Here is a 27995-nt window from a genome sequence, read left to right as displayed (position 1 = left end):
CGCCCCAAGCCCCTCCCTCTAAGCGGAGGCGGGGCCCCCGACCAGAGTGAAGTGCTCCAGGCCTGGCGCCGGGTATTGCCCTCCCGCAATGGATCCGGACCGAGCTTCCGCTCGCTTGCGCGTCTTGCTGCGACACCTCGCTTGCCGCTCGGCGGGGACCGTTGTATCCTTTGGGTTCGCGGGGTTTGAGCCGGAAGTGTGGCGGCTTTCAGGGCGCATTGTTCAACCTCCCCGTTGGCTCTTCCTGGCTCCGCAGCACCTGTCTCGTGATGGTCACATCTCTTTAGGGCGCTGGGGGGCCAGGTCAGGTGCGTCCCGAAGGCCCAAGAGGGGACTTGTCCGCCCGGTGGGTCTGGGGCTGCTGGCTCCAGCTCGTGGAGTGGCGTCGCTGCAGCCTTCTGGGCCCTCTGTTCCCCGGCTTTGGGAGGGGAGGGTGCGAAGTCCAAGCGGGCCTGCTCTCTGCTGCCCAGTCACTTTCTGTACTGGATCGCACCTGATCACAGGGCTGCCCAGAGACAGAGACGAACCCCGGGATGCAGAGCCCCCTTGAGGAGCAGAGGGGTCCTCTCGGGCTGGAGCTGCCCCCCAGCTCTTCCTTCTCCAGGCGAGCCCGGTGAAGCTTACACAGTTTCCTGGAGAAGCGCTGGGCGTCCTGTGTCCGCTCCTGATCAGGCCTTCTGAAATTAACCCCAAGTCAATCTGTGCGCCACCGGTGTTGGATCCAGAGAGAGGTCACTGTGGGACTCAGAAATCAACTTGCTTTACAGAATTGTTTTTGCGTGTTCAGTGATCTCATTCAGGGCCCAACACGGGCTGGGATTTCTTTCTTTTTTTTACCCTTAAGTGACTGCATTCGACTCTGCTCTGCTATATTTAGATTCTGAAATCTCTCCTGAAACGATTATACTATTTCTTTTACTTCCATTGTTGCTCTCCCAACTGTGTTCCAAGCCTTGACGTATTCGAATCGTTATAAATTTAAAATCTCCCCCACAAACTGGGAAAGGGAACCCAAGTGATGATGTAATCTCACTTTACAGGTGAGAAAGCTTTTGAGGTTAGGAGAAATTACCATTCCTGAGCAAGGTCAATTAACGGAATCAGTGGTTGTCAAAGCGTGGTCCCCAGGGCAGCCCCCCAGGACTACCTAGGTAGTTGCTACAAATCCAGGTAGTCAGGCTCCTCTGAGACCTGTGGTATCAAATGCTTGGGGGCGGGACGAGCAACCTTTCACTTGGTGTGATACTATTAATAGTTCAGTTTTGAGAAGTGCCAGCATATGAGCCTACATATAACTGGAAGTAGATTAAGGTTTCCGGGTCCAGTCTGTTACTATTTTAAAATTTTAATTGTGGGTTTTGTTTTGTTTTTTTGCGGGGGTGGTGGGGGGTGAGGTTGTGGGAGGAGGGCGGGCATGCTCACAGCACCTAGGCTTTTAGTTCCCCGACTAGTGATCAAAGCCATCTGTGCCCGCTGCAGTGGAAGCACGGAGTCCTAACCACTGGACGGACAGGAAATTTCCTAAAATTTAATATTCTGATCTCACTGGACTTAGTTATAATCGTGTCAAGGTCAGAGCTTGTGTTTTTTTCATCTCTATTTCCTAGAACAGCACTGTCCAATACAAGCTCCTGTGATGGAGGAAAAATGTCTTTTGCCGGCACTGTTCAGTGTGGTGGCTACATGTGGCTATGAGCACTTGAAATGCGACAGTCAACTTAAGGAACTGAAGTTTTCATTTTAATTCATTCAATTTGCATAGCCAGAAGTGGTGAGCGTCTCTGCCTAAATTTTCAGTGAATATGTGTGTGGTTTAGGCTTAAAGAAACTACTAGAAATTATGTGGCAATTTCCTCCCAACCTTAATGATTCCTTTAAGAAATAAGGAATAATTTTTAAAGTATCAGTGCAGTGTTTAAATGTACATAAACACAAAGAAGAAAATCTATATGACCCATAATTCGACTTCTCACAGATTATTATTTGTAAACACTTTGGTCTTTTTTTTTCTATGTATTTACATAATTGCATAATTACATGTTCAGGACCATGCTGTACTGTACAGATTTTCGAATCCATTTTTTCCCAGGATTACTAGCTTTGTATAGTAAACATAGTAAATGATTATTAGCTTTGTAAACTAAGAAAACTCTCCAAGAACAACAATAACTAAAATAAAAACCATAATGCAGGAGTGGGAGAGAGGAGAAAAGGACTGGAAGGCTGATGTCTGGACTGTCCTGGCAGCCACATTTTGTTGAGAACATCTGACAAAGAGGTTAACTCTCTCCTTCGGGGAAAACAGACAGTAGCTAGTAATTGTGACTCCTGGCCCCCCTCTTTCCTGGACTTTTTTTCATTTTCCACATTGGAGGCTTGTGGGATCTTAATTTCCTGACCAAGGCCTGAACCCAGGCCCTGGGCAGTGAAAGGCCCAGGTCCTAACCACTGGACTGCCAGGGAAGTCCCATCTTCTTGACTGTTATATTGTCCCCACTTATATACAGACATCATTCAAAAAGGATCACATGTTTATGTGAAGTGTCATTCAGAAAGTAGCTCTTTCAGCTAAAGAAACAATGAAAAAAATGACCAAAACAAATGAGATCCTAAGTCAATCATCTGGTGATGACTGGAGAGAAAACTAGAAGGAACTTTTAGATGTTTTAAGATATTTAAGAATGATACTCTACTGTGTGGATCATATTTTTCTTGGAGTCATTGTTAATTTCATGAACTTTTTTTTTTCTTTTGAGAAACCACAGGTTGGTCAGAGCCGTGTGAAAGGCTGTATGCTGCATGCAGATCTTAAATCGAAGGCAACTAATGTTTCTTTATTCCACTCATTCTCCAAGTATTTTCCAGCCTTAATACAACTGAAAGATGCAACTCAGTTCTATCAGAGTGATTTTAAAAACGTTTTATTTTATATTGGAGTCTGTGGATTAACAATTTTGATAGTCTCAGGTAGACCAGCAGAGGGACTCAGCAATACATATACATGTATCCATTCTCCCCCAAACTCCCTCCCATCAGGCTGCCACATAACATTGAATAGAGTTCCCTGTGCTATACAGTAGGACTTTGTTGGTTATCCATTTTAAATATAGCAGTATGAATGTGTCAATCCAAAGCCAGAGTGATTTTTTAACTGAGGGCAGCATCTTGGAGCTTGAACTCTAGTAGGGGTTTGAAAAAGTTCTCTGGGTGAATCTGATACCCATCATACCCACTTCATCTGAGAAACACTGCTTTACAGAGAGGTACTCCATGAAACTAACAAGTGCTTATTCTTGAGTCAGAGTTGGCAAACATTTTTTATAAAGGTGTTCTTTTTTTTTTTTAATGACCAGCCAAACTGTTTCTAATATTTTGGACTAACTCCCACTAAGAGAAAAACTTCTTTTGAATAGAACACGGTTCTCCTTATTTCTAGAATAGAATAGAATAAAAAATTTCCATTTTTATTCACTCAGTAGTTTGGTGAAAGGAATATCCAGGGGGAATAAAATAGATGGAAAGTATGAATACAATGTTGGTCAAGTCTCAGCTCAGCTGTTTTCTGCTGGGTGACCTTGGACCAGTTACTGAACCCTGACACCAGCCTAGGGTTTCTGCTCTGTGCAGTTGGAATAATAAAGCTCTTGGCTTCCAGGCACCTCCTTAGGTTATTGTGAAATGAGATGATCTAAGCAATAGTGCTTCGGAGTGTTTGTGTGTAGTCAGTGTGCCTGATGACTGTGTAGGGCTGGTCTTCCCTTGTGAAAACCAATCCAGGGTGGGTTGATTCTAGAAGGGTGATGCCTACACTTCACTTGATTTGCCTTAAATCACATCCTAGATAGCTCGCCACACTTCGGGGGTTGGTTCTCTTGCCAGTTTCCATCCCCAACAATTCCAGTAAGTAGATATAATTTTAATTCTTAACTGTACAATGTATATAAAGGTGTTTTTTTTTTTCCAGTGATAACTCAGTTATAAAATACATATTGGCTGATAAGATTTATTATACAAATCCTCTGAATCCAGGACTTGTTCTCATTAGAACAATTATGGAAAATTTTGAAGACACTTTTTGTATGTATTTTAAAATTTAGAAAGAAGGGAAAATGTCACAAAGTGCATAAGTTTATTTTGCAAAATTAAGGCATGGTATATCTCATTTAAATAGCCAGTTTTTTGGTCACTCTGATATCTCAGCTAGCATCTTTGGTTTATCTTAAAGTCATCTTTGAAGTGGAAGACATTGATCTCCATGGGATATTCTCATAGAGTCAGAGTTCCAAACTAGAGGAATGGACAGGGGGATTTGAGTTTGTGTGTGTGCTTTACACTTACTTCGATTTTCATACTTGATTTCCTCCATAAATGCATGAATCAGACAATTAAAAACATAAAATATATTATTTGTTTCCTTTCTGAAATATACATATTTGTTACAGATATATTTTAAAATCACAGAAATCGGGTAAATTTAGAAAATCATTCATAATGCCATTACATAAAGGCAATAAAATGTTTCACTGTGAAACATTTTTGTTTTGGCTTTATTTCTTTATAGTCTTCTTGTTTTAAACAAATAGTGTCTTGGTTTTACATCACTGTCATCACATTTTAATTTAATAAGCACTGTCCTTGCTATTATATGTTCTTCATTTTTAATGTCAAGTCATATCCCATTGAAAGGATATAATATAGTCAGTTAATTATTCTTTGTTTTCTTGGTGACAGTAATTAATACTTTGATTTAAAACTTAAAATTTTTTCAGATTATTTGTTTAAAGTTCTAGAAATAAACTTGCTGAGTGGAAGAGTACAAACATTTCTGAGGTTCTTGATAAATATTGTTAGGTTATGATTTTTAAACTGGCCTTATTTGAGATTTTTTTTTCCCTTTAGGTATACTCGGGAGAATAATGTTCTAAGCCTAGAACAGAGAAAATTTTATGAAGAAAATGGATTTCTTGTCATTAAAAATTTGGTGTCTGATGCTGATATTCAACGCTTTAGGTACAGTAACACCCTTTGATATATAACAGGAATGTGTATTCTGTGTGTGCAGTGGGACTATGGGTAGGATTACCTTGTGAGTGTTCAGATATTTTTCAGGGATCAGGTTTGTTAGGAAGCGGCTTGTTAGAACCTGGGTTTGAGCCAGAGTATCTTTAATCTCAGCCTCTTCAGTTAATGTTGTAGGTGTAGAGCAGTTTCCTTAACTTTTCCATGCCTGTTTCTATATCTGCAGAATGGGGGAAATAACAGTATTTATGTGCTAGAGTGGTTTTAGGACTAAACAGGTAAAGTAGAGACGGAGTTCTTTGAACAGGGCCTGGTGCATAGTGATGCTAGGGAAGTGTTTGCTATTTTGTTCTGATGAAACCAAATCACAAATATTTCCCACTGGTCCACTAAGCTAAGGACTATTCAGATTCTGGTGGTGAATTTCAACTCCACAGTTAGGAGGCAGGCACTTCTGAGTTGGCCATTTTCTCCTTCCTGTCATCAGAACTATTCGACATAGGATTGAGGACCACTTAGTGCAGAGAAACCACTCCCAAGTCTTGGAGTCTTGCCACAGAACAAGGGGAAGGCCAGGCAGGTGCTTAGCGCCTTCGGTGCTGACATCATTTACCAATGAATTTTCTAGGAATGAGTTTGAAAGAATCTGCAGAGGAGAGGTGAAACCATTCGGATTGTCGGTGATGAGAGATGTCACCATCCCCAAATCAGAATATGTGCCAAGTGAGAAAGTGGTTTCCAAGGTCCAGGATTTCCAAGAAGATGAGGAACTCTTCAGATACTGCACCCTCCCTGAGGTTCCAGATCTTCCTGTGCTTTCTTTCTCTTTAAGCTAATAGCCCATCTGCATGCCTGCCTCTGAAATCTTTATAAGTTTTTTTGTTTTTTTCGTTTTACCTTGCCCTTTTCTACTGGGCTTCCCAGGTGGCGCTAGTGTTAAAGAACCCCCCTCTACTGCAGGAGTTTTTAGAGACATGGGTTTGATCCCTGGTTTGAGGAGATCCCCTGGAGAAGGAAATAGCAGCCCACTCCAGTATTCTTGCCTGGAGAAGCTCCTGGACAGAGGAGCCTGGAAGCTACAGTCCATGGAGTTGCAAAGAATCAGATCTTGCTGTTTTCTACTGGGGCCCTATAGCAGTGGTTCTCAATCAGAGGCAGACATTTGGCAATGTCTGGAGACATGTTTGCTTGTCAGGCAGGAGGGGTGGTGGGTTTTAATGGGTAGAGATCCAGATGCTGCTACTGGGTCCAGGGATGCTATAATGCACAGAATAGCCTGTTGCAGCAAACAAAGAATGATGCAGCCCAAAATGTCAGTAGTGCCAAGACTGAGAAATCCTCATAATTTTGCTGTTTTTCCTGGAGAAGAGCAGGAATTCTGTGTAAGGAGAGCACATTCTCACACTCCCTACAGGCATGTCCACGGGGAATAAAGTGCTGAGGCTTACCTATTGCAGATCATTTCAATTTGTTTTATGAATCTGGTCAGCAGAGGTGTCTGTTTTTAAATTTAAAGTAGGTTTCTTAAAATTATTCTTTAAGAGTAGTTCATAGTTACAAAAATATCTAGTGTGGAATGGTGTCTGTTTTTAAATTTAAAGTAGGTTTCTTAAAAATTATTCTTTAAGAGTAGTTCATAGTTACAAAAACATCTAGTGTGGAATGACATGAGTGAAAAGTAAATTCTTGTACTCTCAGCACCACTCACTGTTCAGTTTATATATTCATCTAGAATCGTTTCAGGTATAATCAAGCATGTTTGTATAACCCCACCTTTTGTGTAACAGGAAGCATCCTGGTTGTCACCTTGTTTTTCCCACTGGTAGTACATATGAGACATCTTTCCGTTGGTGTCTATGGTTCTACTTTATACTTTGTAAACTATTGCATAGTATTCCCTTGCATGAATGTGTTGCAGTTTCTTTTTTTATTATTTTTTTCTCATTTATTTATTTTTGCTCATGCTGTGTCTTCGTTGCTGCGCATGGGCTACTCTCTAGTTGAGGTGCATGGGCTTCTCATTTCAGTGGCTTCTCTTGCTGCTGCTCGCAGGCTGCAGAGCTGGCTCTCAGCAGTAGGAGTGCGTGGGCTTAGGTGCTCCTTGCGTGTGGAATCTTCCTGGAGCAGAGATCAAATCCATGTCCCCTGCACTGGCAGCGGGGTTCTTATCCACTGTAGCATAAGGAAGTCCTGTACTATGGTTTCTGACCATTCATTTAGAATGGTTTAAAAGGACACTTTGCACAAAATACTTATTAGAACTTATACCCCAAGTGCTGTTAGAAAGTCTGATTCATGAAGACTGCACAGCTGAGGCACCTGGGAGGTCTGGCCTCTTGAGTTGGGGACGAGAAGGGATGTGGCCCCTCTGAACCCCGCATTCTTCCCAACTTCGTGTCCTGTTTTGGAAATGAAAATTGTGAGGGTGGATCTTGATAAAAGCTGGAAATTATCGGCAACATGGGATAGAGTGTCTTGTCAGGATGTTCCTATGTCTGTAACCTGCAAACCATGTGTCTGGTGGTTCATGCAATGATTTTTTAGGCGGTAGATATTCTTCTAATAGCTAGGTGTTTATTTTAATATGTATTGGAAAAATGAACCAGCACCTCAAACCCATGATTTCAAGAATAGTATTAATCAGGATAAGACTAAGATAAGACATGTAGAGAATATCCGCTAAATATATTGGGAAGTTCTTCAACGCAGAACAGAAAATCTGAGGATGGCTCTTGAATGATGACCGTTGAGAAAATCACAGCCTAGGAGAGATAAATTGGAAGACTGGGATTGACACGTACACACACTGTATATAAATCAGACAACTAATAATGATTACTGTATAGCACAGGGAACTCTACTCAATACTCAGTAATGGCCTGTATGGGAAAAGAATCTTAGTGTATATATGTATATGTATAACAGTTTCATTTCACTATACACCTGAAACAAATACATTATAATTCAACTATACCCCACACAAAATTTTTTTAAAAAAGTAAAAAACAACCCTTTTTCCACTTTTTGAATACCCCCAAAATGAGGAAAACAAACTTTTTATTAAAAAAAAACAAGCATTAGGCTGGACTCCTGGGATTTTTGTAACATTTCAAGTGTTTTATACTTAAATTACCTACATTCCTTATGCAGAAGAGATCATATAAGTGAAAGCCATAGAAGGTGCTTCATTTTTTGGAGTCAGACAGAAGTAGAGATTGAATATGGATGTGAATTTGAGCAAACTCTGAGAGACAGTGAAGGATAGGGAAGCCAGGTGTGCTGCAGTCTGTGGGGTCTCAAAGAGTCAGACAGGACTTAGTGACTGAACAACATCATCATCTTTTTCTTTCAATTGGCCCTGCCAGTTTGGGCATCTTTTTCATCGGAGGTTTAATTCCTGCCCTTCGTAGCTGATGTCTCAGAAAAACTCATGTCTCTCTTGTAGAAGAAGCACTTAGATTTTCAGTTGGTTCCAAAAAGCCTGTTTGAGAGTGTTTCCGATGATTTCCAGTTGCTCCCTTTTGCGTGGTTTGTTTGCAAGTCTGTGAAATATTGGTTGACTGATTTAAACGACGCCAACTGGGTTCTAGTATAGATAGATATACTCTGTGCCGCATGCTTGTGCATCTGATTTCCCTCCTTTTTCCTTAGATTCTGAAGTATGTGGAGTGCTTCACCGGACCCAATATTATGGCCATGCATACAATGCTGATAAACAAACCTCCAGATTCTGGTAAAGAGCTCTTATTGGTAAAGGAAAAGAAAAGCAAAGAAAGAAAGAAAGAAAAATAGCAAAGTGCACAACTGCTAAATTTTTACATAAATGAATATATATACTTTCATTTAAGGCTCAAAGTAGCTTACACCATAACAACACTGAAGTATAATAGTGATGTCGATGTTAACTATTGGGTTATTGCTGGGACTATAGACAGGTGGCTTCTGAAAGATGCAGTTTAATAAAACACGACTGTCTCTCTACCCCACAGACTCCTGATAGTCAACATCTCTAAGCTTTGTTACCCAGTCTCACTGATGCATGAGAATGTGCACTTTGCCTTCCTGATCTGAAGACAGTATTATTAGTAACAAATTTAAAACTGATTTATCACATACCATAATTATTCTTAAAAGTCCATGTACTTGGTAAAATGTAGCTTCTAAGCCCTCCCTGCTAGAGAGACTGATTCAGAAAATAGAACCTAGAAACCTGGATTTTATTAACCGTACTCGGAGATGCTAATGCAGATGGCTCTTGGGCCACACTGAGAAATTCAGCTGTATCAGTGGCAGGAAATCAGCCATTAGAGATCTTTGATCCATTTCTACTTTGTCTCTGTCCTGATGGCCAAGGGAGGTTTATGCCCTAAGCCTGTAGCCTAACATCAGCAGGCCTTTCCCTCCCTGGGTGTCCTGGCTGGAGAAATCCCCTGGCCTGGGGGAACCACGTTCAGAGGGCAGTTCTAGGGGAGACTGTGAATGTGGGTGTAGTATCTCTGATTCTCCACAGTGATTGTACACCAAATGGCTCTAGTTTGGTGGTGAAACCTCTGCGAGTCCTACTATTTATATATTTAGTTAACTAATGAATACTTTTTAAATATCAGCCACTTAGTTTATCAGACAGCCTCAGATTTGACCACTCTCTTTAACTAGTCAACCTTTTTGGGGAATACCCTCCAATGTGTTGGCCACCTGATGGGAAGAACTGACTCATTAGAAAAGACCCTGATGCTGGGAAAGATTGAAGGCAGGAAGAGAAGGGGACAACAGAGGAAGAGATGGTTGGATGGCATCACCAACTCGATGGCATGAGTTTGACCAAGCTCTGGGAGTTGGTGATGGACAGGGAAGCCTGGCGAGCTGCAGTCCATGGGGTCGCAAAGAGTCAGACTCAACTGAGTGACTGAACTGACTTGGAGCATGCTAAACTCTGTGCCCAAACCAGAGTTAGGGAGGAATAAAGCACAATGGAGATGATGACATATGTGCAGATTTCTAGAAAATAGTGTAAGTATTCCTCGGTTACCAGGAACCCAGAAAGAATTACAGATAGGGTCCAGAGGCTCTGTGCTGATTCCGTCTTCTAATTTGGAGAGGCAATAGCACCCCACTCCAGTAATCTTGCCTGGAAAATCCCGTGACCGGAGGAGCCTGGTAGGCTGCAGTCCGTGGGGTCGCTAAGAGTCAGACACGACTGAGCGACTTCACTGTCACTTTTCACTTTCATGCATTGGAGAACGAAATGCAGCCGACTCCAGTGTTCTTGCCTGGAGAATGCTAGGGACGGGGGAGCCTGGTGGGCTGCCGTCTATGGGGTCGCACAGAGTCGGACACGACTGAAGCGACTTGGCAGCAGCAGCAGCAGTAGTCTTCTAATTTGGTGCTCATCTGTAGAGGCTGATTTCGTTCAGCATTGTCTCTTCTGTTTGGCTTTTGCAAGGATAGTTCATTGTTCTGGCTTTTCAGGCAGAGGAGAAGAATTCTGGGACTCGAGTTTATTTTAACAACAGATTCTGTTTCAGGCAAGAAGACATCCCGTCATCCCTTGCACCAGGATCTGCACTATTTCCCGTTCAGGCCCAGCAATAGCATCGTTTGTGCCTGGACAGCCATGGAGCACATTGACCGGAACAACGGCTGTCTGGTTGTGCTGCCAGGGACACACAAAGGCCCCTTGAAACCCCATGATTATCCCCAGTGGGAGGTAAGTCTGCTAGACGGCTGAGTCTTGATCAGAACATTTTGTTGTTTTGATTTCACATTAGTATACATAAAGAGCTTTGCCAATAAGATGACATTTCCTTTCTTAGGAAAACATTGTTACTAGGATTTAGAATGAGGAGCAGGGAAAATTCCAGGATGTCTGATCAAATGATCACCTTTATTCTTTCAACAAGTACTTGAAGGCCAACCGAAGAGGTGGACTTTGGTGATGCTATAAAAGATCTGAGATTACAAAGCCTAAATGCAGAGGTCAGACACAAACACGGTAACAGCAGATGTGTGAGCCACATGAGTCGTACACACTGACTGGTTGCTGTCTCAGTGAAGAAGAGGATCATCTGCTTCCACCTGGAGAGACCAGCAGAGAGAGGCTCTGGGGAGGACTGAGCAGTATTCCATTATGAGGCTGTTCCATGGTTTATCAATTCAGTTGGTGATGCTGGAGAACTGGTCAATGCTTTGGGGCCCATGAGTGAGGAGATCAAATCATTTCTTCAAGAACCTGGCACAGAATGTATTGCAGGAGTAGGAGTCCAGAGACAGAGAAACTGGAGAGGACACCCATAGCGTTTTAGATGTAAGGCAATAAGCTCTCCGAATCCTGTAGTAATGATCAAGGTCGGAAGAGCACAGTGATTGTACACTGTGGCAGAAAGAGTACACTTAAGGCAGAAAGAGTACACATGTTTCTGTGAGACGTAAAGAATATGGCTTTCAGGACTTCTGTGTCAAGTAGTTAGAATTCTTGAACTGAGGATTATTGCTAGGTGAAAATACCTTGAGTCTAGATTCTGCTATAAACTCTGAAATTCTTCAGTTAAGTTGTGGTTTAGGGAAGGTTGTTGCAAGCAACAGAAGTGGGCTCTCAGTGACTCAAGCTGAAGGGAGGGCCACAGGGACATGCAGCATCCGTGGGCAGGCTGCCAGCTCTGGAGGGTGAGGAGGAAAGAGGAAGCCCTTCTTCAGTGGGAAGAGTTGGGCTGCAGCACCTGGAATGGTCAGGTGAATCTTGACTATGTCCAGTCGCTTCAGTCATCTGCTCAGATTCAAAGTAGAAGCAATGGGAGGTCAGACGAGCTTATCTTGCTCACACATGCACATTGGGCAGGAGGCAAAGACTCAACACAGTGCAACAGGGAAGTAGTCACTCCCAAAAGGAATTTGAAGTTGGAATAGTCTTAGGAAAGGAAATGGGATGCTGTCCTCCAAAGACCCATAAAAGATTGCAAACATTGTTATTCCTCATTTCAGTTTGTTTCATAAAGATATAACTATTAATGCAATAACTAACTTTGAAAATATTTTTTAAATAGTTAGAAAATAGTCTGAGGGACTTCCCTGGTGGTCCAGTGCTTAAGAATCCACCTTGCAATGCAGGGGACACACATTCAATCTAAGATCCCACATGCTGCAGAACAACTAAGCCCATGTGCCAAAACTGGAGAAGCATGGGCTGCAACTGAAAGATCCTGAATGACACAATGAAGGTGCCACGTGCCACAACAAAGACCTGATGCAGCCAAATATACAAATATATATAAATACACAAATATAAATATATATATTTTAAAAAAAGAAAATAATTTGAAAACAAACCATGATTTTTGTTTTTTTCTTTTTGTGCATTGACTGACTTGGAAAAACAGGGAGTGGAAAATATTTTAAAAGCTAATGTTTTAATTTACTATTCTTTCTTTACTCTGGATGTTACCTACGTGGTTTCTGGGCTGGGAAGGACCGAGTGTTTTCTCTCTGCGAGCTGGGAGATTAGTTAACTTCTTAGAGATACTCCTAAGTAATAGAGGAGTGATTGATGCAAGTTCCAGGTGAGGAGAAGAGCATGCTGGGAAAGAATGAGCATGGGTTCACCAGGCAAGGTGATCTCCTGCATTCCCACAAACGCAAACCTGATCTGGGTCTTCAGTTATCATTCAGTAATGAATAGTAGGTGGAAATTCCACCTTTTTCATCAGGTCTAAAAAATTCATTATTTTAACATCAACACATGGCTTTCTAAAAGCAGTCAACTGAGAAGGTTTGGTATATGGAAGTTTTAAAAAAAATCTAATTTATTTATCTCTTCCTCTTGAAAGAACTTAGAGAAGCTTTGTTTTCCCTGTTGAATCATTGATAAGATTTTTAATTCTTGGCTTCGTCACTTTTGGACTTAGCTTCTCTCGTGTTTTTAGGGAGGAGTCAACATCATGTTCCACGGGATCCAGGACTATGACAAAAACAACGCCCGAGTGCACTTGGTGATGGAGAAGGGAGACACCGTTTTCTTTCACCCTTTGCTCATCCATGGATCTGGTCGGAACAAAAGTCAAGGATTCCGGAAGGTACACGTTCACATCATAGCACTGTTTGAAGATGAATGCATGAGGAAGAAAAGTATCCCAATACATGAAAAGTTAAAGGATTTGTAACTTTTAACTCAGCTGCCCTTTAGTCTGGTGCATTTTCCAGGTAATATTTTTGTCTCCCTTGTCCTTTTTTGCTTACAGCAGTAAGAAGCCAGATGACCTTAGGATGCCATCACTAGTGAACATTCATGGAACTGCTCCAGACAGAGAGCTTAGTCACTTGGCAACTGACAGCATGTTTTCAGAGGAAAAGACAAAGGCAGACATACATACCAAATAATAACATTTGGAAAATATACAGGTCACAGAAGGGGAACGTCTGTAATATTATTGCTATTGGTTAAAATATTATTGATTGGAAAGGAAGGTGTGAATTGGCAACCCGGAAATCAGATATGGCCATATTTTTCACTCCTTAGCCTCAGAGTGTTTTCAGCTTTATGAGATCAGTGCTTACATTAAAAACTGACAGAATTTCTCATAAATTCCCAGATTTCTTGCTTCTCTAAAATTCATCACCTTGATGATACTCTGGGCTCACATTTCCCTAGGATGACATGGCTGTTGATACTAAATATTAGTGTCTTCTTTGTGGCTGAGTGAAGCTTTCCAGTTTATGGCAACAGCCCTCTTGTCTCCCTGTGACTGAGGGTTAGTTGTCAGATTTCATCCTCCATTCATTCAGATATCCACCAGGCTCAACAGGACTGACATGAGCGTGAGGCAAGAAGGCAGCTCCCTCAGAGGCTCAAAAAATCTCAGTATCCAGTTAAATAAAATCTTAATGCCTTGGTTAAAAGAAATAAAAATTAATGCCAAAAAGTCCATGGGTGAGCACAATGCCAAAAATTAAAAAAAAATCGGACCCTCTAAAACCATGACATCTAGAACTGTGACAAAGGGGTATACAGGCAGTTCACTGGAAATAGTGTGTTTTAATATACTAACGTGGTGGTTTTTTTTAATATTTTTGACTGCTTTAAAGTTGGGAAAATATTAGCCATTGATAAATGCATAACAGCATACAGGTAGGAGTGTACATGTCTTCTCTTTTGCCTCAGGCTCCAGTGTGGTGTAGAATAGTACTAGGGTTTCCATGGGAAATAAAGTTTGTGACTCAACTGCCTAGAAATCTGTAAGAAGTAGGAAGATCTTCCGATGGGTGCAGTCATCCTAAGATAAGTTGTTACAAGGAAGGTGAGTTTCAACTATTGCCTTGCAAGTTAAATCTGTTTATAAGTCCTTTGAGACTGGGGAGAATCAAGTAACTTCCTTCTTAGCTTCAAAAGGAAACAAGATATTTTTCACATAAAATACAAGAGTATTTCATGTGAATGCTATCAGGCTGGAATTGCGCTTTGGATTGGAGAGGGGTGTCTGTGTATTATTTTCCCTTGCAAGGTCTTTTCAGTTTTTCTTCTGCTATCACCTGTGGCCATTGAAATACCAACTCATTACAACCTCCAGTAACTTCTGTAACTGAGAACGTGATGAGAAACCCTGCAACACATTCGTTAGTAGGACTTGGCAATATCCACTCATCGAAAAATCAAATGCTAAAAAGTTAAAGACTTCTTCCTTACATAATTGTGTTCCCTTCCCCGTATACACTTTTGGATCATAATAATTTCCACAGGCAATTTCCTGCCATTTCGCGGATGCCAACTGTCACTACATAGATGTGGATGGCACCAGTCAAAAAAACATTGAAAAGGAAGTTGTCAACACGATCAGGAAAAAGTATGGATTTAAAGACATCACTCTGAAGGTATGTTTGTATGAAATGACAAGGTAAAGCTCTCGATTTTTTCCTTCAAATGCTTAATAGTGTCATACCTGATTCATTTTGAAGGTATGAAGTGCTTATGTTTACAGCTCCTTTTGGAAACCTTGCTGAGACCTTCTAAGAATGACAGTGGGTTTTGTTTGTACTACTTGCTTCCCCAGTGTGGGGGACTTGGATTCTGTAAGTCTTTGGGCAAGCCATCGTGTTCCAGAACAGACAGGTAGGAGAGGAAATAGAAGATTCAGAGATGAGGAAATGGAAGACAAAGCAATTTTGTGAACTCATAGCTGTGAAAGGTTTGTGCTGTCATCCTTAGGCCTCCTTTATTTGTAAAGAAAGCAATTCTCAAGGAAGTGTTTGTTTGGGTCAGTTTGCATTGGGAAAAAAACATATATATTCTGTGAGGTCTGTCAGGGTTGTACTAATCAATCAGTTCCTCTATTTATTTTCACGACTGTCTCAGCTATAGTTTATCGACTTTACTTAGAAGAACAACACTAACTCTGCTATAGAGTTCTTTGCGGGCACAAAAGCATGTCCCTGTCCCTTTTCTTCACCAAAACTCAATGGAGCAGTCGAGATAGCTCCACGCTGTTAATGAGAACATGAAGAGTTCAAGAGACTGGCCTCAGTTACTTAAGTGACCGAGATTTCAGAGGAGGTCCAGTTCCAAAATCATTCTGTAGCATACTTTGCTGTTTGCAGAAAAATAAGCAAAAGAGTTTGAATTGTCTTATTAGGAACTAAGAAGAAAAAACCAATCCAGTAGCCTAGGACATCATTTGCAGGAGCAGATCATTCAGAATGGGGCAGGCAAATATCACCAAGGACATCGGGACCTTAGGTATTAAACTGCTTTCTGAGCAAACATAACAGCCCGTCCGAACACCGGTAATCAACACAAGTACCAAGTAAAGCATGATGACAGTGTGAGGACTCACTGTCTTGGCTTATGAAACATGATTTTAGATATTGGCAAGTAAATTAACTGGAGTCTCAGAATGTGGTTTTTATTTACTACCTTATGACTATTGTGGAGGGCTGTCTTTTTCCCCCCCTATTTAACGATGAGTAGATGCCAGAAATCTTTGTCTTGTGGTGAACAGGTAAATCCAAGTTCCCAGAAACTGATTGTGTTGGTATTATTTGCAGGATGTTTGGGCATTTCGAGGGCGTGTCGTGAAAGGAGAAAGAATCAACCTTTGAAATAGCCCTTCGCTCAAACTCTTGTCAAGAAAACCAAGGTGCAACAAGATGTCAGAGGAAAATCTTTTCTCAATGAGATGATCTAATCGTTTCTATCCATGTTAACAAAATCCAAGTGCACGGATGCAGTATTTAATTCCATATGGGTAATAATGCAGTATGGTGGGATGCCTTTAATGGATATAAGATAGTAAAAGTGAAATATTACTGTTTTAAGGAAAACTTGGGGTACAACTAATAAAGATGATGCATAAAGAAGTGTGTTAAGTCAGTTTCTTTCATTCAGTTAACTCTTTACGCAAGCAAGGTTTAATGCTCTGAAACAGAGAACCCACCACCTCCCAATTTTGTGTTGTGTGAGATTTCTTTTCAAATCTGGAACAATGAATATTAGAGGTGCAGTTAGTGAAGGGCCTAAGAAGGGTATTAGGTTATAAAATAAGGATGGAAACTCACATTCTAACACAGGATTCCTTCCATGGCCTCTCTAGGCCACCACTCCCCTTAAAAAAACAGACTGGATGTTTCCAAGTCTTTTTCTCTAAAGAAAGAAGTCCAGGGTAACTTTCTCTGTCAATTCATATTTGGCATGGCAACTGAAAACATTCACCATTTATGAGTGAAACCTAACCTCTTTCAAGGTTCAAGAAAGCTTTTAAAATAGTTCTGGTTTGGATATCAAGTGACATGAGTTACAGAGATTTATTTAAATAGAGCATTGTATTTCTCCACCTGCTGAGGGCAGCAAGGAGTCATAATTCTTATTTTTATAAATTCTAGTTGAAGCTTTAATAAGAAAAACGTAATAAGGAAGAGTCCCTTTCTTTAAGCAAAGCATGTGTTTTCCTAAGTGTCGATTCACTGTTTCTGTCAGTTTCTCTGTAAGGACACCCAGTTTAAGCTCAGGTTCATGTGGAAACTGGGGAAGACATGAGAATCCCTGACATGCTCTCAGGACTATGGAATAACCGGAAATAAAATGTATGTGTGGAAAGTCAGCATAAACAGCTTGTGTAAGGCACTGTTTGCAACAAACTGTTCAAACTTACTTTAAAATACATTTGAAAACTTAGACTTCAACAGGAAAATCAGACAGCAGAATGTCATTTCCCTGGTGCAATTCTGAGTGACCTGCAGCTAGTCAGTCAGGAAACTTTTCCTCTTTTTTCTGTGTCCCTTATGTCAACTAGTTCATCTAACAAATATCCAAGCATCTGTTACTGAACGAGGTTCATTTTGCACCAGTTTCTAGAAATGTGTTTAAAGCAGGAATGCTGGGACCAGAGATTTGCAGCAAAGAGAAAAGACAGAACAGATTCAGGTCTGCCACCTCCAAGGAGTAGGGGAGCACTCCATGTGGAAGCGCATGGAAGCACAGGGGAAAGGGGACCGGGAGAGTGCGGTCAGGTATCATCTTCATTATTGTGCGCAGGTGTGAGTAAGCCTCGGGCCTCTGAAAGCTCAGAATTGGAGGTGCGTGGCAGAGACTGGGGCTTCCCAAGGTAGCTCAGCTGCAGTGAATCCACTTGCAATCCACCTGCAAGAATCCATCTGCAATGAAAGAGGCCTCGGTTGCTTTCTTGGGTCAGGAAGTTCCCTTGGCGAAAGTGAAAGGTTGTTGATGAACCATGCAAGATGCTGGGATTCTTGGCCTCTGGAGGAGAAGAATTCAATCAGGGGCCAGAGATGAGGTTTGATTGCTCAAAGCTTTTGTGTAATAAAGTTTCATTAAATTATACAAGAGAGAAAGCTTCTGACATAGACATCAGAAGTGGGCAGAAAGAGTCCCCCACTGCTAGTCTTTAGCTAGATGTTATACAGGTGCCAGCAGGCTGCTAATTAAAGAAAGGAAAAGTCTCAAAACTCAGAGAATGGCACCAGGTAATTCATCCCGGGCCATAAAATGATTGACATGAATCTTGGAGAAAGGCAGATTTCCATACAAATATATAGTTTCGTTAACATAGATTAGGAGAAAAATGTATGAGTATAACATACTGGCTTGTCATATCAGTTCTTGTCATATCTGAGCCTTTAGGCGGAACCGACTTGAAGACAGAGTCTAGGGTAAATGCATAGTATATTAACAAAGCTTAAAGCAAACGTTTCCGTAAGAAAAATGCATTGGTTAGCTCAAGGTTTGAGAAAAGTTCAGGTGGAACTAGGTGTCATTATGGCAACACAGGATTTTAAGAGAAACCTCTTTTTAAATTTGTATAGAGAAGGGGAAAAAATATAACACTAGTTTGTTTCCTCCTGCCACTTAAGAGAGAGAGAAAAAAAAGTCTGACACTTGCAGCCTATTTCCTCCATTTGGAGACCCCTGGCCTTCCTACCTGTTACCCTCTCAAAGGGATAGGCTACCCACTCCGGTATTCTTGGGCTCCCTGATGGCTCAGATGATAAAGAAATGGCCTGCAATGTGGGAGAGACCTGGGTTCCATTCTGGGTTGGAAAGATCCCCTGGAGGAGGGCATGGCAACCCATTCCAGTATTAGTCCATGGGGTCGCAAAGAGTCGGACACAACAGAGCAACTAAGCACAGCGGAGACTGAGTGGGGTGGGGCTCAGCCCTGTGGTGTCAGAAGTTCATCCAGCAGACACTGGCACGTTCCCAGAGGGAAGGTCGACGGTCCTGTTATAGCCACGCATTCTGGGACACAGACTCACGCAGAAGGACAATGCAGATAATGAAGTACAGTTTATTATACCGGTGGGCCCAAGGCAGAGTTCCCTCTTAGCCAAGGAGCCCGATCGACTTTTCTGGAAACCTTATATACCTTAAGCATACTGGTCAAGCCCACATCCCCAGAGTCCTTAAACCTAGCCTGGAAAGTGTTAAAGGGAGATACAGTCAGGTTACAGCCATGATTCATCATCAGAAGGTCAGCTGGTTATACACTGTAGCCTACACCAGGGGGGGCCATAAAGATTACAAAGGTGACCGACTACATAGGGGATTATCACCTTCTTTTTGGCGAAGGGAAATCTTGGTATGGAATCTGGCGTTTATCAGTCTGGGAGGGCGTTTTGGCTGTAGATATGTTATCCCCATGACTACCAGGCACATGGTCCAAAGCTCACTGAAAGTGCAAGATGTTGATCCCTTCTTTTTCAAGATGGAGTCAGCTCAGCCTGTTCCTTTTCTCCCTCAGTCTTACCCAATCTTAATCAGTTCACTTGCAAGTAGACACAGCCAACTGCAAGTTCTGGGACAGCAACTCAGGGAAACATCTTATTACTTAGGCTATGTTGCAGTTGGAGGACATGCGAGTCTTCAGTAGCACAGTGAGTACAACCTCACTTAGTGGGGGCCGGGGAGATGGATTTGACTGACCATTTACCCATGCGTTCAAATCCACTCCATGTAGCAGGACCTCATATGGAATAAAGACAGTAGCAGGATGAGTTTGGACTGCCTACTTTGCTTATGGGAGACCCTGGAAAGGTAGGAGCTGGTAATTGAAGGGTTAAGAGGGGAATATTGCCAGATCATGGCAGAATGAGGGAAAAGTCTGGCTTCACCATGGGTGAAAGGTGATTTATCCTGGGAATATGTGTATTTCACCAGAGACTCATCTAAAAAGAGTACATGAGGCCCTCACAGTGCAGAACAAAAGAAATAGGACAGATCCTCCTCTTCTATGATGTTTGGGATGAGTGTAAGAAAACAAAAGTTGGCTCCTGATATCTGCTTGGAATTCACCCCTTTTAAGCAGCAGATTAAATGAGTTTGAAAAGCTTATGATTGCATCAAGAAAACATGGTAACATTTCCCAAAGCCAATTCTAGTAATAGTTTCATGGTTTAAACCAGCGCAAATCTACCTGAAACAACCTTTTCTTACTAACTCAACACAGCCTGAATTAAGCTCTCCTTCAACCCAACTCTGGTATCCATCCTGTATATAGTACATGCCACTACTTGGATCTTAATACATTTACTGAAAGTATGATTTTCCCATTTGTAAAGATCCTGCCTTCCTGAATAGAGAGGGTAGGACCCTTGAAGGTCCTGCCTCTTCCTTTGGGCACTTTGGTTAACACTCACTGCACCCTCACCTACAAGACACTTGCTATTTATTGCTTGTTCAACATGAGCAGCAAACTTCTCTGCTCTCTCTCTTTTTCTCTCTCTCTCCCGTGGCACACGGGATCTTCTGTCCCAACCGGAGACTGGACCTTGCCCTCTGCAGTGGAAGCACGGTGTCTTAATCACTGGACTGCCAGTGTCCAGTGTCCCTCATGTTTGTAACTGTTTCTCTTACATAAGAGAGCGTGTCCCTCTAACCCTTCTAGTTTGTTGATGGGAATGTAAATTGGTACAACCATTATGGAAAACAGTATGGAGGTTCCTTAAGAGACTGAAGACAGAATTACCATATGATCCAGAAATCCCTTTCTTCAGCATATATCTGGAGAAAACTCTAATCTGAAAAATACACGATCCCCTATGTTCATTGCAGCACTATTTAGCCAAGACACGGAAGCAACCTAAATGTCTGTTGACAGATGAATGAATAAAGACAATGTGGTAGTTATTTTATATATACAATGGAATATTACTAGCCATAAAAAAGAATGAAATAATGCCATTTGCAGCAACATGGATGGACCTGGACATTATCATAGTAAGAGAAGTAAGTCACACAGAGAAAGAGAAATATCATACATGATATATACCTGGAATGAACTTACAAAACAGAAACAGAATCACAGATATAGAAAACAAACTTATGGTTACTAGAGGGGAGAAGGATGTGGGATGCATAAATTGGAAGATTGTGGTTGACATATACACACTACTATATATAAAAGAGATAACTAATAAGGACCTACTATAATATACAGCACAGAGAACTCTACTGCATACTCTGTGATGATCTATGTGGGAAAATAAGAAAGAGCAGATGTATGTATATGTACAAGAATTCAGTTTGCTCTATACCTGAAACTAACACAACAATGTAAATAAAAAAGGAGGAAGTGTGTGTCCCTCAGACATAGACTTGGTCTGGGCAGCCTTGGCACCTATTTCTGGTTCCTGACATGTTCTTCCCTGAGTTTTCCAGCCAGCTCTGACTCCACTGCATTCTTCACTAGTACCTCTTTTACATATGTTGGGGGTAGGGTGGCCAGGAAAGGAGGTGACTGTGACGAAGAAGTTTGGTTACTCACCCCGAAGCTCCACAATCATTGTGATGGTGTTGAGTTTGATATCTCTTTTTTTCAGTCTGATATTCTTTAAAAATTAAACTGTAGTAAAATGCACATAACATAAAATTTACCACCTTAACCATCTCTAAGTGTATGTTTCACTGGTATTAAGAACACTTACAAGGTTATGTAACCATTTTTGCCATCCATCTCCAGAACTCTCTTCATCTTACAAACTGAAGGAGTCTTTGGGTCTAGAAAAGAAAACAACTGTCTCAAAGGCCCTTGTTGAATCATCTAACTTCGGAGAAAATAAAACTGAACTTTAGGTCATGCTCTGATGCTCCGGGCCGGCTGCATCTACCTGGGACTTATCACCCGCTGCCCAAAACCTCCCACCCCCTGTTCAACTACAAATGCCATCTCAACTAAAGAATACCCAAAATATCCTGGCTGACTAACGTTTCCCTTAACGCTTCCACAAACCTCCCTTTAAATATGAAGCCTCCCTGATCCCTCTCTGGCTCAGCCTGGTCGTTAGGCCGACTGTTGTCCCTCCTTGCCTGAACAAAGGTGACCTACCTCCGTTGAGGTCGTCTCTCCTTCTTTTCTGCCTCGGCCCTCCTTACATTCTTGGTGCTGAAACCTGGGAGAGGGCGAGGCACTCGTTTCACTCTCCCTCACCCTCCCCCCCACCCATCTCATTGTTTTCCCTTTTCCCGGAGTCTGGGAGCGTGAACACCCGCCCCTGAGCTCACTTTCTGCCAGGGCTCATAAGTTCCCCTCTGGGACGGGACGCTTAGTGCCTTCGTGAGCCCTGCAAGCCTTGTCCTAAGGTTTTATTGGTGCTTTGCATACCTCCAGGCCTCCGGCTCTATCCCCTTTCTCTCTCTCTCTCTCTCCCAGAACAGGGAACTCTTGCCATTTGACCGCTCTACATGCAACACTCCACTCAAGCCGGCCCCTAGATTAAGGTGAGGTCTGAACGGTGTTCTAGAGGCGCCCTAGAACCCAGTCCTCTTTGGGTCCCGGGGACCCCCGGCCGAGGGGCCACTCTGTAGGCGACGGTGGGGGACGCTCCACCTCGACACAGAGCTCTCTTCTCATAACTCCTATTGTGATGACGGGTGAACTCCCAATAGGAGCCTCTGCTTGCCTTTCAATTAGGGGGTCTGGCCAATCTGTCCCAAAAGATTCCCCTCTGGCCTGTGTTCTCAAAAATCTCAAACCGCTCTCACTCACTGAACTCAAAGCTAACCGCTTAAAACAACCCTGTATACAGATCTGGCCTCAATACCAATTAGACAATCAAGACCACTGGCTTGAATTTGGCACATTTGACTTTAACATTCTTCAAAATCTCACCGACTTCCTTAAACGAAATGGCAAGTGGTCGGAGGTCCCATATGCCCAAGCCTTTTAAGGGCCCTTCGGAGCAGGCCCTCCCTATGCCAGGCCTGCTCCACCCACGAGGTCCTTCTATGCACCTTGCCTCCCAAGCAAAAGGGCTCTTCTTCAACTAATTGCCCATCTCGACCTTCCGCACTCCCGGAGTTTGACCCTGTGGGATGAGCCCCCTCCCTACCCGCCACCCCGCCACCCCTCTCCTTCCCCTTCATCCAACTCACCTACTGGCCCTGAAACCTCTCCTGACTCCCCCTCGACCCCGCTTCCCCATCTCCCCGACTCCCCCTCCCCTCCTCTCCTCCCCACCTATGGCTATGGCTATGGCTATGGTCACATAGCCAACACATGTTTCCCCTGAGAGAGGTGGCAGGACCAGAAGGCCCCACCTGAGTCCATGTGCCATTTTCATTGTCAGACATGAGCCAGATAGAAGAAAAGTTAGGATCATTTTCTGAAAATCCTACCAGATACAGAAAAGAATTCCTGAGACTCTCCCAGGCCTATAACCTCACATGGAGTGATGTATATATTGTATCCTAAATGCCACTCTCACCCTAGATGAAAAAGACCGTATCTGGCAAGCGGCAAAAGCCCATGCCAATCACTTACATAACCAAGACTGGGATAGCCCAGTTGCTGATGAGGCAGTGCCTCAATTAGATCCCCATTGGACGTACCAGCCCAGTGACCCAGGTATCAGGAGACTCAATCATATGATTACCTGCCTTCTAGGAGGAATGCAGAAAAATACTCATATCCATGTCAATTATGATAAAGTCAGGGAAATCACCCAAGAGGCAGACGAAAATCCAGCCTTATTCTTGGCAGGCTTCACAGAGGCAGTCCAGGAGTATACCAACCTAGATATCACTACCCCTGCTGGGTTACTCTACCTTCAAGTTCAGTTCATCAGCCAGTCCGCCCCTGACATTAGATGCAAGCTTCGACAACTAGAGAAGGGCCCTGAGGCCCCCCGGAAAGAGACTTCTAGAAGTAGCCTTCAAGGTGTTCAATAATGGAGAGGAGGAGGCTAAGAGAGAAAAAGACCATGAGAGAAAAGCTAAATATGCCTTTTTGGCAGCAGCAATTAAGGGAAGAGATCGGCCCAGCCCAAGTCATCCCAGACTGGGGCTTAAGACCCACCCCGGACCCTGCTTCCGATGCAACCAGTCAGGACACTGGGCAAAGGCATGCCCGAACCCGCAGCCCCACACAAAAGCATGCCCAACCTGTGGTCAGTGGGGACAGTGGAAGATGGACTGTCCCCAGGGACGCCCTGACACGCCTGGGGAGGTCCCCACCTCCCAGACCTGAAGAGTGGAATGTCCACAGGGATGCCCTGGCACCCCTGGGGAGATCCCCACTTCTCTCCCAGAACCCCAGCCCAACCCTACGCGAGCTGTTCCAGTGACGGGGCCTGGATTCCAGCCCCCTGGCCCATGTCCTTAACACAAGCTTGGAACTTAGGGTGGATGGGGTAGTGGCCGGGAAAAAGACTTCCTTTATAGTAGCCACTGGAGCTGCTTTCTCTCTCTTAACTTCCTACCCTGGCCGAACTCAACACTCAGAACTCACAATCAAGGGGGTCTCTGGAGTCCCCTTAAGGTAAAAAATCAGCCCTCCATTACTCTATCAATTTGGAAAATCGACCCTCATACACTCATTCCTCGTATGCCTCAGTGCCCAGTGGCACTCCTAGGGAGAGATTTGTTATCCAAATTGGGGGTCTTTATTACCATACCCCCCTGGATACAGTCTCTATATTCTTCATGCAGATGGCACCTGGACTGTCCCTATCCCTCACCCCTGACCTTCCCTTGGATCTACCCACCTTAGACCCCCAAGTCTGAGACACTGATCACCCACCCCATAGCCAAACATCATCCCCCAGTCCACATTACCCTAAAGGACCCCTCAACTATAATCACCCAACAACAGTACTCTCTCACCTCAGAGGCCCACAAGGGACATAAGCCTATCATAGACCGTCTTCTTCAAGCCTCTATCTTAATTCCTACCCATTCACCACACAACACCACTATTCTGGCAGTAAGAAAGGGACCAAACTCTTGGAGACTGGTCCAAGATCTGCAAAATATCAATGAGGTCATCACGCCGACATTCCTAGTAGTCCCTAACCCTTACATCCTTCTGTCTGCCTTTTTCACCATCCCCCTCCACCCCCTCTCCCAACCCCTTTTTGTCTTCACCTGGCAAGACCCTGAGACTCATGTTTCCCAACAACTAACATGGACAGTTCTCCCCCAGGGGTTCAGAGATAGCCCCCACTTTTTTGAACAGGCTTTACAAAAGGACCAACAGACACTTGACCTAGCCCCGAGTCATCTCCTCCAATACATAAATAACCTTCTCCTTTGTAGCCCAACCTGAAAATTCTGCCTCCAACATACTGCCAAACTCCTTGGGGCCCTGGGATCCTGGGGTTATTGGGTGTCCTGATCCAAGGCCAAAGTAGTACAGACAAACGTCACCTGCCTGGGGCTTTCTATATCTCACCAACAAAGAACTATTTCCCCAGATAGAATCCAGCCCTTAATTAACTGTCCACTTCCAAAACCAAAAAGGGAACTCCTGTCTATCCTCCGTCTCCTAAACTTTTTCTGTATCCCTAACTTCTCCCTCATTGCAAAGCCTCTCTATGAGGCAACTAAAGGATGTCTGGATGAGCCCCTCTTTAATCCCTCCTTGCTGGCCAATCCTATTTATCAGCTCACCCAGAGCCTCCTCTGAGTGTCAACTCTTCACCTGCCAGATCACACCAGACCATTTTTCTCTTTGCACATTCCAACCAAGGACAGGCCGTGGGGCTTCTATGTCAGCGGGCTGGAGACACCTGGGCTCCCATAGCCAATCTATCAAAACAGCTGGACATGGTGACCAAGGGGGTGGCCTCCCTGTATACAGACCATGGCTGCTATCACAGCCCTCGTACCTGAAGCAAATGAACTCTCTAGGCATGCCCCTTGAACAGTCTGTTCACACACCTTCTGAGACTTACTATCACATCGGGCTTTCCTCTCCCTTCCCCCTTTCAGGGTATAGTTCCTACATGCCTTTATCCTCAACCCTCAACGCTCATTCTCCCCCTGCTCTCCTCTTAACCCCGCCAGCTTATTACCCATGTCCTCTACAACAGATCCCCTCCTACATAGCTGCAGCCTAACAGTAGATCTTACCCCAAACCCCTTCCAACATTTAACAGATCAGCCCATTCTAGACCCAGACACCCCACATTGGTTCGTTGATGGTAGCTCTCAAAAATCCCCACCCTTCGTGGCAGGATATGCCGTCATCCAGGGGAACCTTTGTCACAATCACGGGACCCACACAATTGAAGTTTCACCTCTGCCATCTCACACCACCTCCCAACAGGCAGAACTGATAGCTCTCACCAGGGCTTTGTCTCTGTCTAAAAAACTAAGGGTTAACATCCACACAGACTCCAAATATGCCCATAACATACTTCACTCAAACGTCCTAGTATGGAGAAAAAGAGGTTTCCTAACCCAAGGGATCCCCGTTATTAATTCAGACCTGATCCACAAACTTCTAGAGGCAGCACTCTTACCAAACAAAGCCGCCATCCTCCACTGCAGGGGACATCAAAAGGGAAGTCTCATATCAGCCTACAACAATGCTGCAGACCAGAAGGCAAAGGAGATAGCCCTATCCCATCCCTCTCTCCAGTCCCCTGTCATCTTAGCCCTGACTCCATCCGATCTTCCCACCACCAGAGAAATCCTCTCTTATCTACACTCACTCTTTCATCCCTCGTCCAAGACACTCCAACAGTTCCTCTGTAACCACTTCCCCATATCCACTGCTGACCAACAATATTTAGATAAACTTACCTGCTCCTATCAGACATGTCAACATACTAACCCCAATTCCAACCTTAAACCTATATCCTTTCCAACCCATCAAATGTGAGGCAGCCTACCAGCACAGGATTGGGAGACAGACTTTACTCATATGCCCCCGCTTTGGAGAGTCAGATACCTCCTGGTCCTTGTGGACACCTTTTTGGGATGGGTAGAAGCATTTCCCACTACAAACAAGAGAGCCCACACTGTGGCCCAAATCCTCTTCACAGAAATTATCCCCAGGTTTGGCCTACCTTCATCCATACAGTCTGATAATGGCCCGGAATTTACATCCAAGGTCACCCAACAACTTCTCCCACAGGAAAAAAAGAGCTGTCATAACCTCCCTCCTGATTGGGACCGGCAGAGCAGCAGCCCTAGGCGCTGGGATTGGAGGCATCTCGACCTCGGCCCATTTCTACTACAAGCTGTCCCAAGAACTTAATGAGGATATGGAGCAGGTATTGGAGTCCTTCATTTCGGTCTAAAGACAAATTAACTCATTAGCTCGCCCTACAAAATAGGCGAGCCCTGGACCTTCTCACCGCAGAAACGGGAGGGATCTGCCTTTTCCTGGGAAAGGACTGCTGCTATCTTGTTAATGAAACGGGCATAGTCCAGGGCCGAGTCAAAGAACCTAGAGACAGAATTAAACGCTGCAGGAAAGAGTTACAAAACCTTTACACTCCCCAAAACCTGTTCCAACAGGCCTTCCCTTGGCTGCTCCCTTTCTTGGGACCATTGCTACTTATCATTTTATTCCTCTTATTTGGACCCTGTCTCTTTAGTCTCTTTCAAAGCTTTCTCCAAGAACGGATTTGGGCCATCTCTCGAGACCAGGTCAAGACCATTCTTCTTCTCGAGAGCCTCACCCCAACCTCAGGAAAAGGAGACCCTGGGCCCTAGGACGATCCTTCTTTCCAGACACAGAACCATCGCCCCTGTCTAGCAGGAAGTAGTCAGAGAGATACGGCGCCCTTTTCCCTATTTTTTATGATTTCAGGGCCTGGAATGAAGGAGTCTTTGGGCCTAGAAAAGAAAACAACTGTCTCAAAGGCCCTTGCTGAATCATCTAACTTTGGAGAAAACAAAACCGAACTTTAGGTCCCGCCCAGATGCTCCGGGCCGGTTGCATCTACCTGGGACTTATCACCCCCTGCCCAAAACCTCCCACCCCCTTTTCAACTACAAATGCCATCTCAACTAAAGAATACCCAAAACATCCCACCTGACTAACCCTTATCGCTTACACAAACCTCCCTTTAAATATGAAGCCTCCCTGATCCCTCTTGGGCTCAGTCTGGTCATTAGGCCGACTGTCACCCCTCCTTGCCTGAATAAAGGTAACCTACCTCCGCTGAGGTCGTCTCTCTTTCTTTTCTGCCTCGGCCCAAACTATACCTTATACAAACTAAATTCCAACTTCCCATTTACCCGCTCCCCTCCA

General features: G+C 43.7%; 1 protein-coding gene and 2 long non-coding RNA genes across 6 annotated transcripts; 2 read left to right on the top strand and 1 right to left on the bottom strand.

Annotated features, from left to right (window-relative positions):
- Positions 1-10: 10 nt before the first annotated feature.
- On the top strand, positions 11-16359 carry PHYH (phytanoyl-CoA 2-hydroxylase). Its single transcript, XM_043479545.1, has 9 exons — positions 11-163; positions 3842-3900; positions 4900-5010; positions 5648-5816; positions 8671-8752; positions 10545-10726; positions 12936-13085; positions 14746-14877; positions 16048-16359. Exons 1-9 carry the CDS (start codon positions 89-91, stop codon positions 16099-16101), a joined length of 1014 nt encoding a protein of 337 aa, XP_043335480.1. The 5' UTR covers positions 11-88; the 3' UTR covers positions 16102-16359.
- Positions 170-3834, top strand: LOC122448316. 3 transcript variants are annotated; one of them, XR_006271569.1, is made up of 3 exons: positions 170-1040; positions 1608-1771; positions 2856-3834. It is a non-coding gene; the product is annotated as an uncharacterized LOC122448316 (long non-coding RNA). The 3 variants fall into 3 exon arrangements; XR_006271568.1 differs by having other exon boundaries at positions 2766-3834; XR_006271567.1 differs by having other exon boundaries at positions 2757-3834.
- LOC122448318 lies at positions 7644-27995 on the bottom strand. 2 transcript variants are annotated; one of them, XR_006271570.1, is made up of 5 exons: positions 27901-27995; positions 23558-23694; positions 21840-21903; positions 21439-21511; positions 7644-7781 (listed from the first exon to the last, which is right to left on the bottom strand). It is a non-coding gene; the product is annotated as an uncharacterized LOC122448318 (long non-coding RNA). The 2 variants fall into 2 exon arrangements; XR_006271571.1 differs by lacking the exon at positions 23558-23694 and having other exon boundaries at positions 27901-27954.

The sequence above is a fragment of the Cervus canadensis genome, chromosome 10 (genome assembly GCF_019320065.1).
Source record: "Cervus canadensis isolate Bull #8, Minnesota chromosome 10, ASM1932006v1, whole genome shotgun sequence".
Lineage (NCBI taxonomy): Eukaryota > Metazoa > Chordata > Mammalia > Artiodactyla > Cervidae > Cervus > Cervus canadensis.
This window is presented reverse-complemented; position numbering and strand designations above follow the sequence as displayed.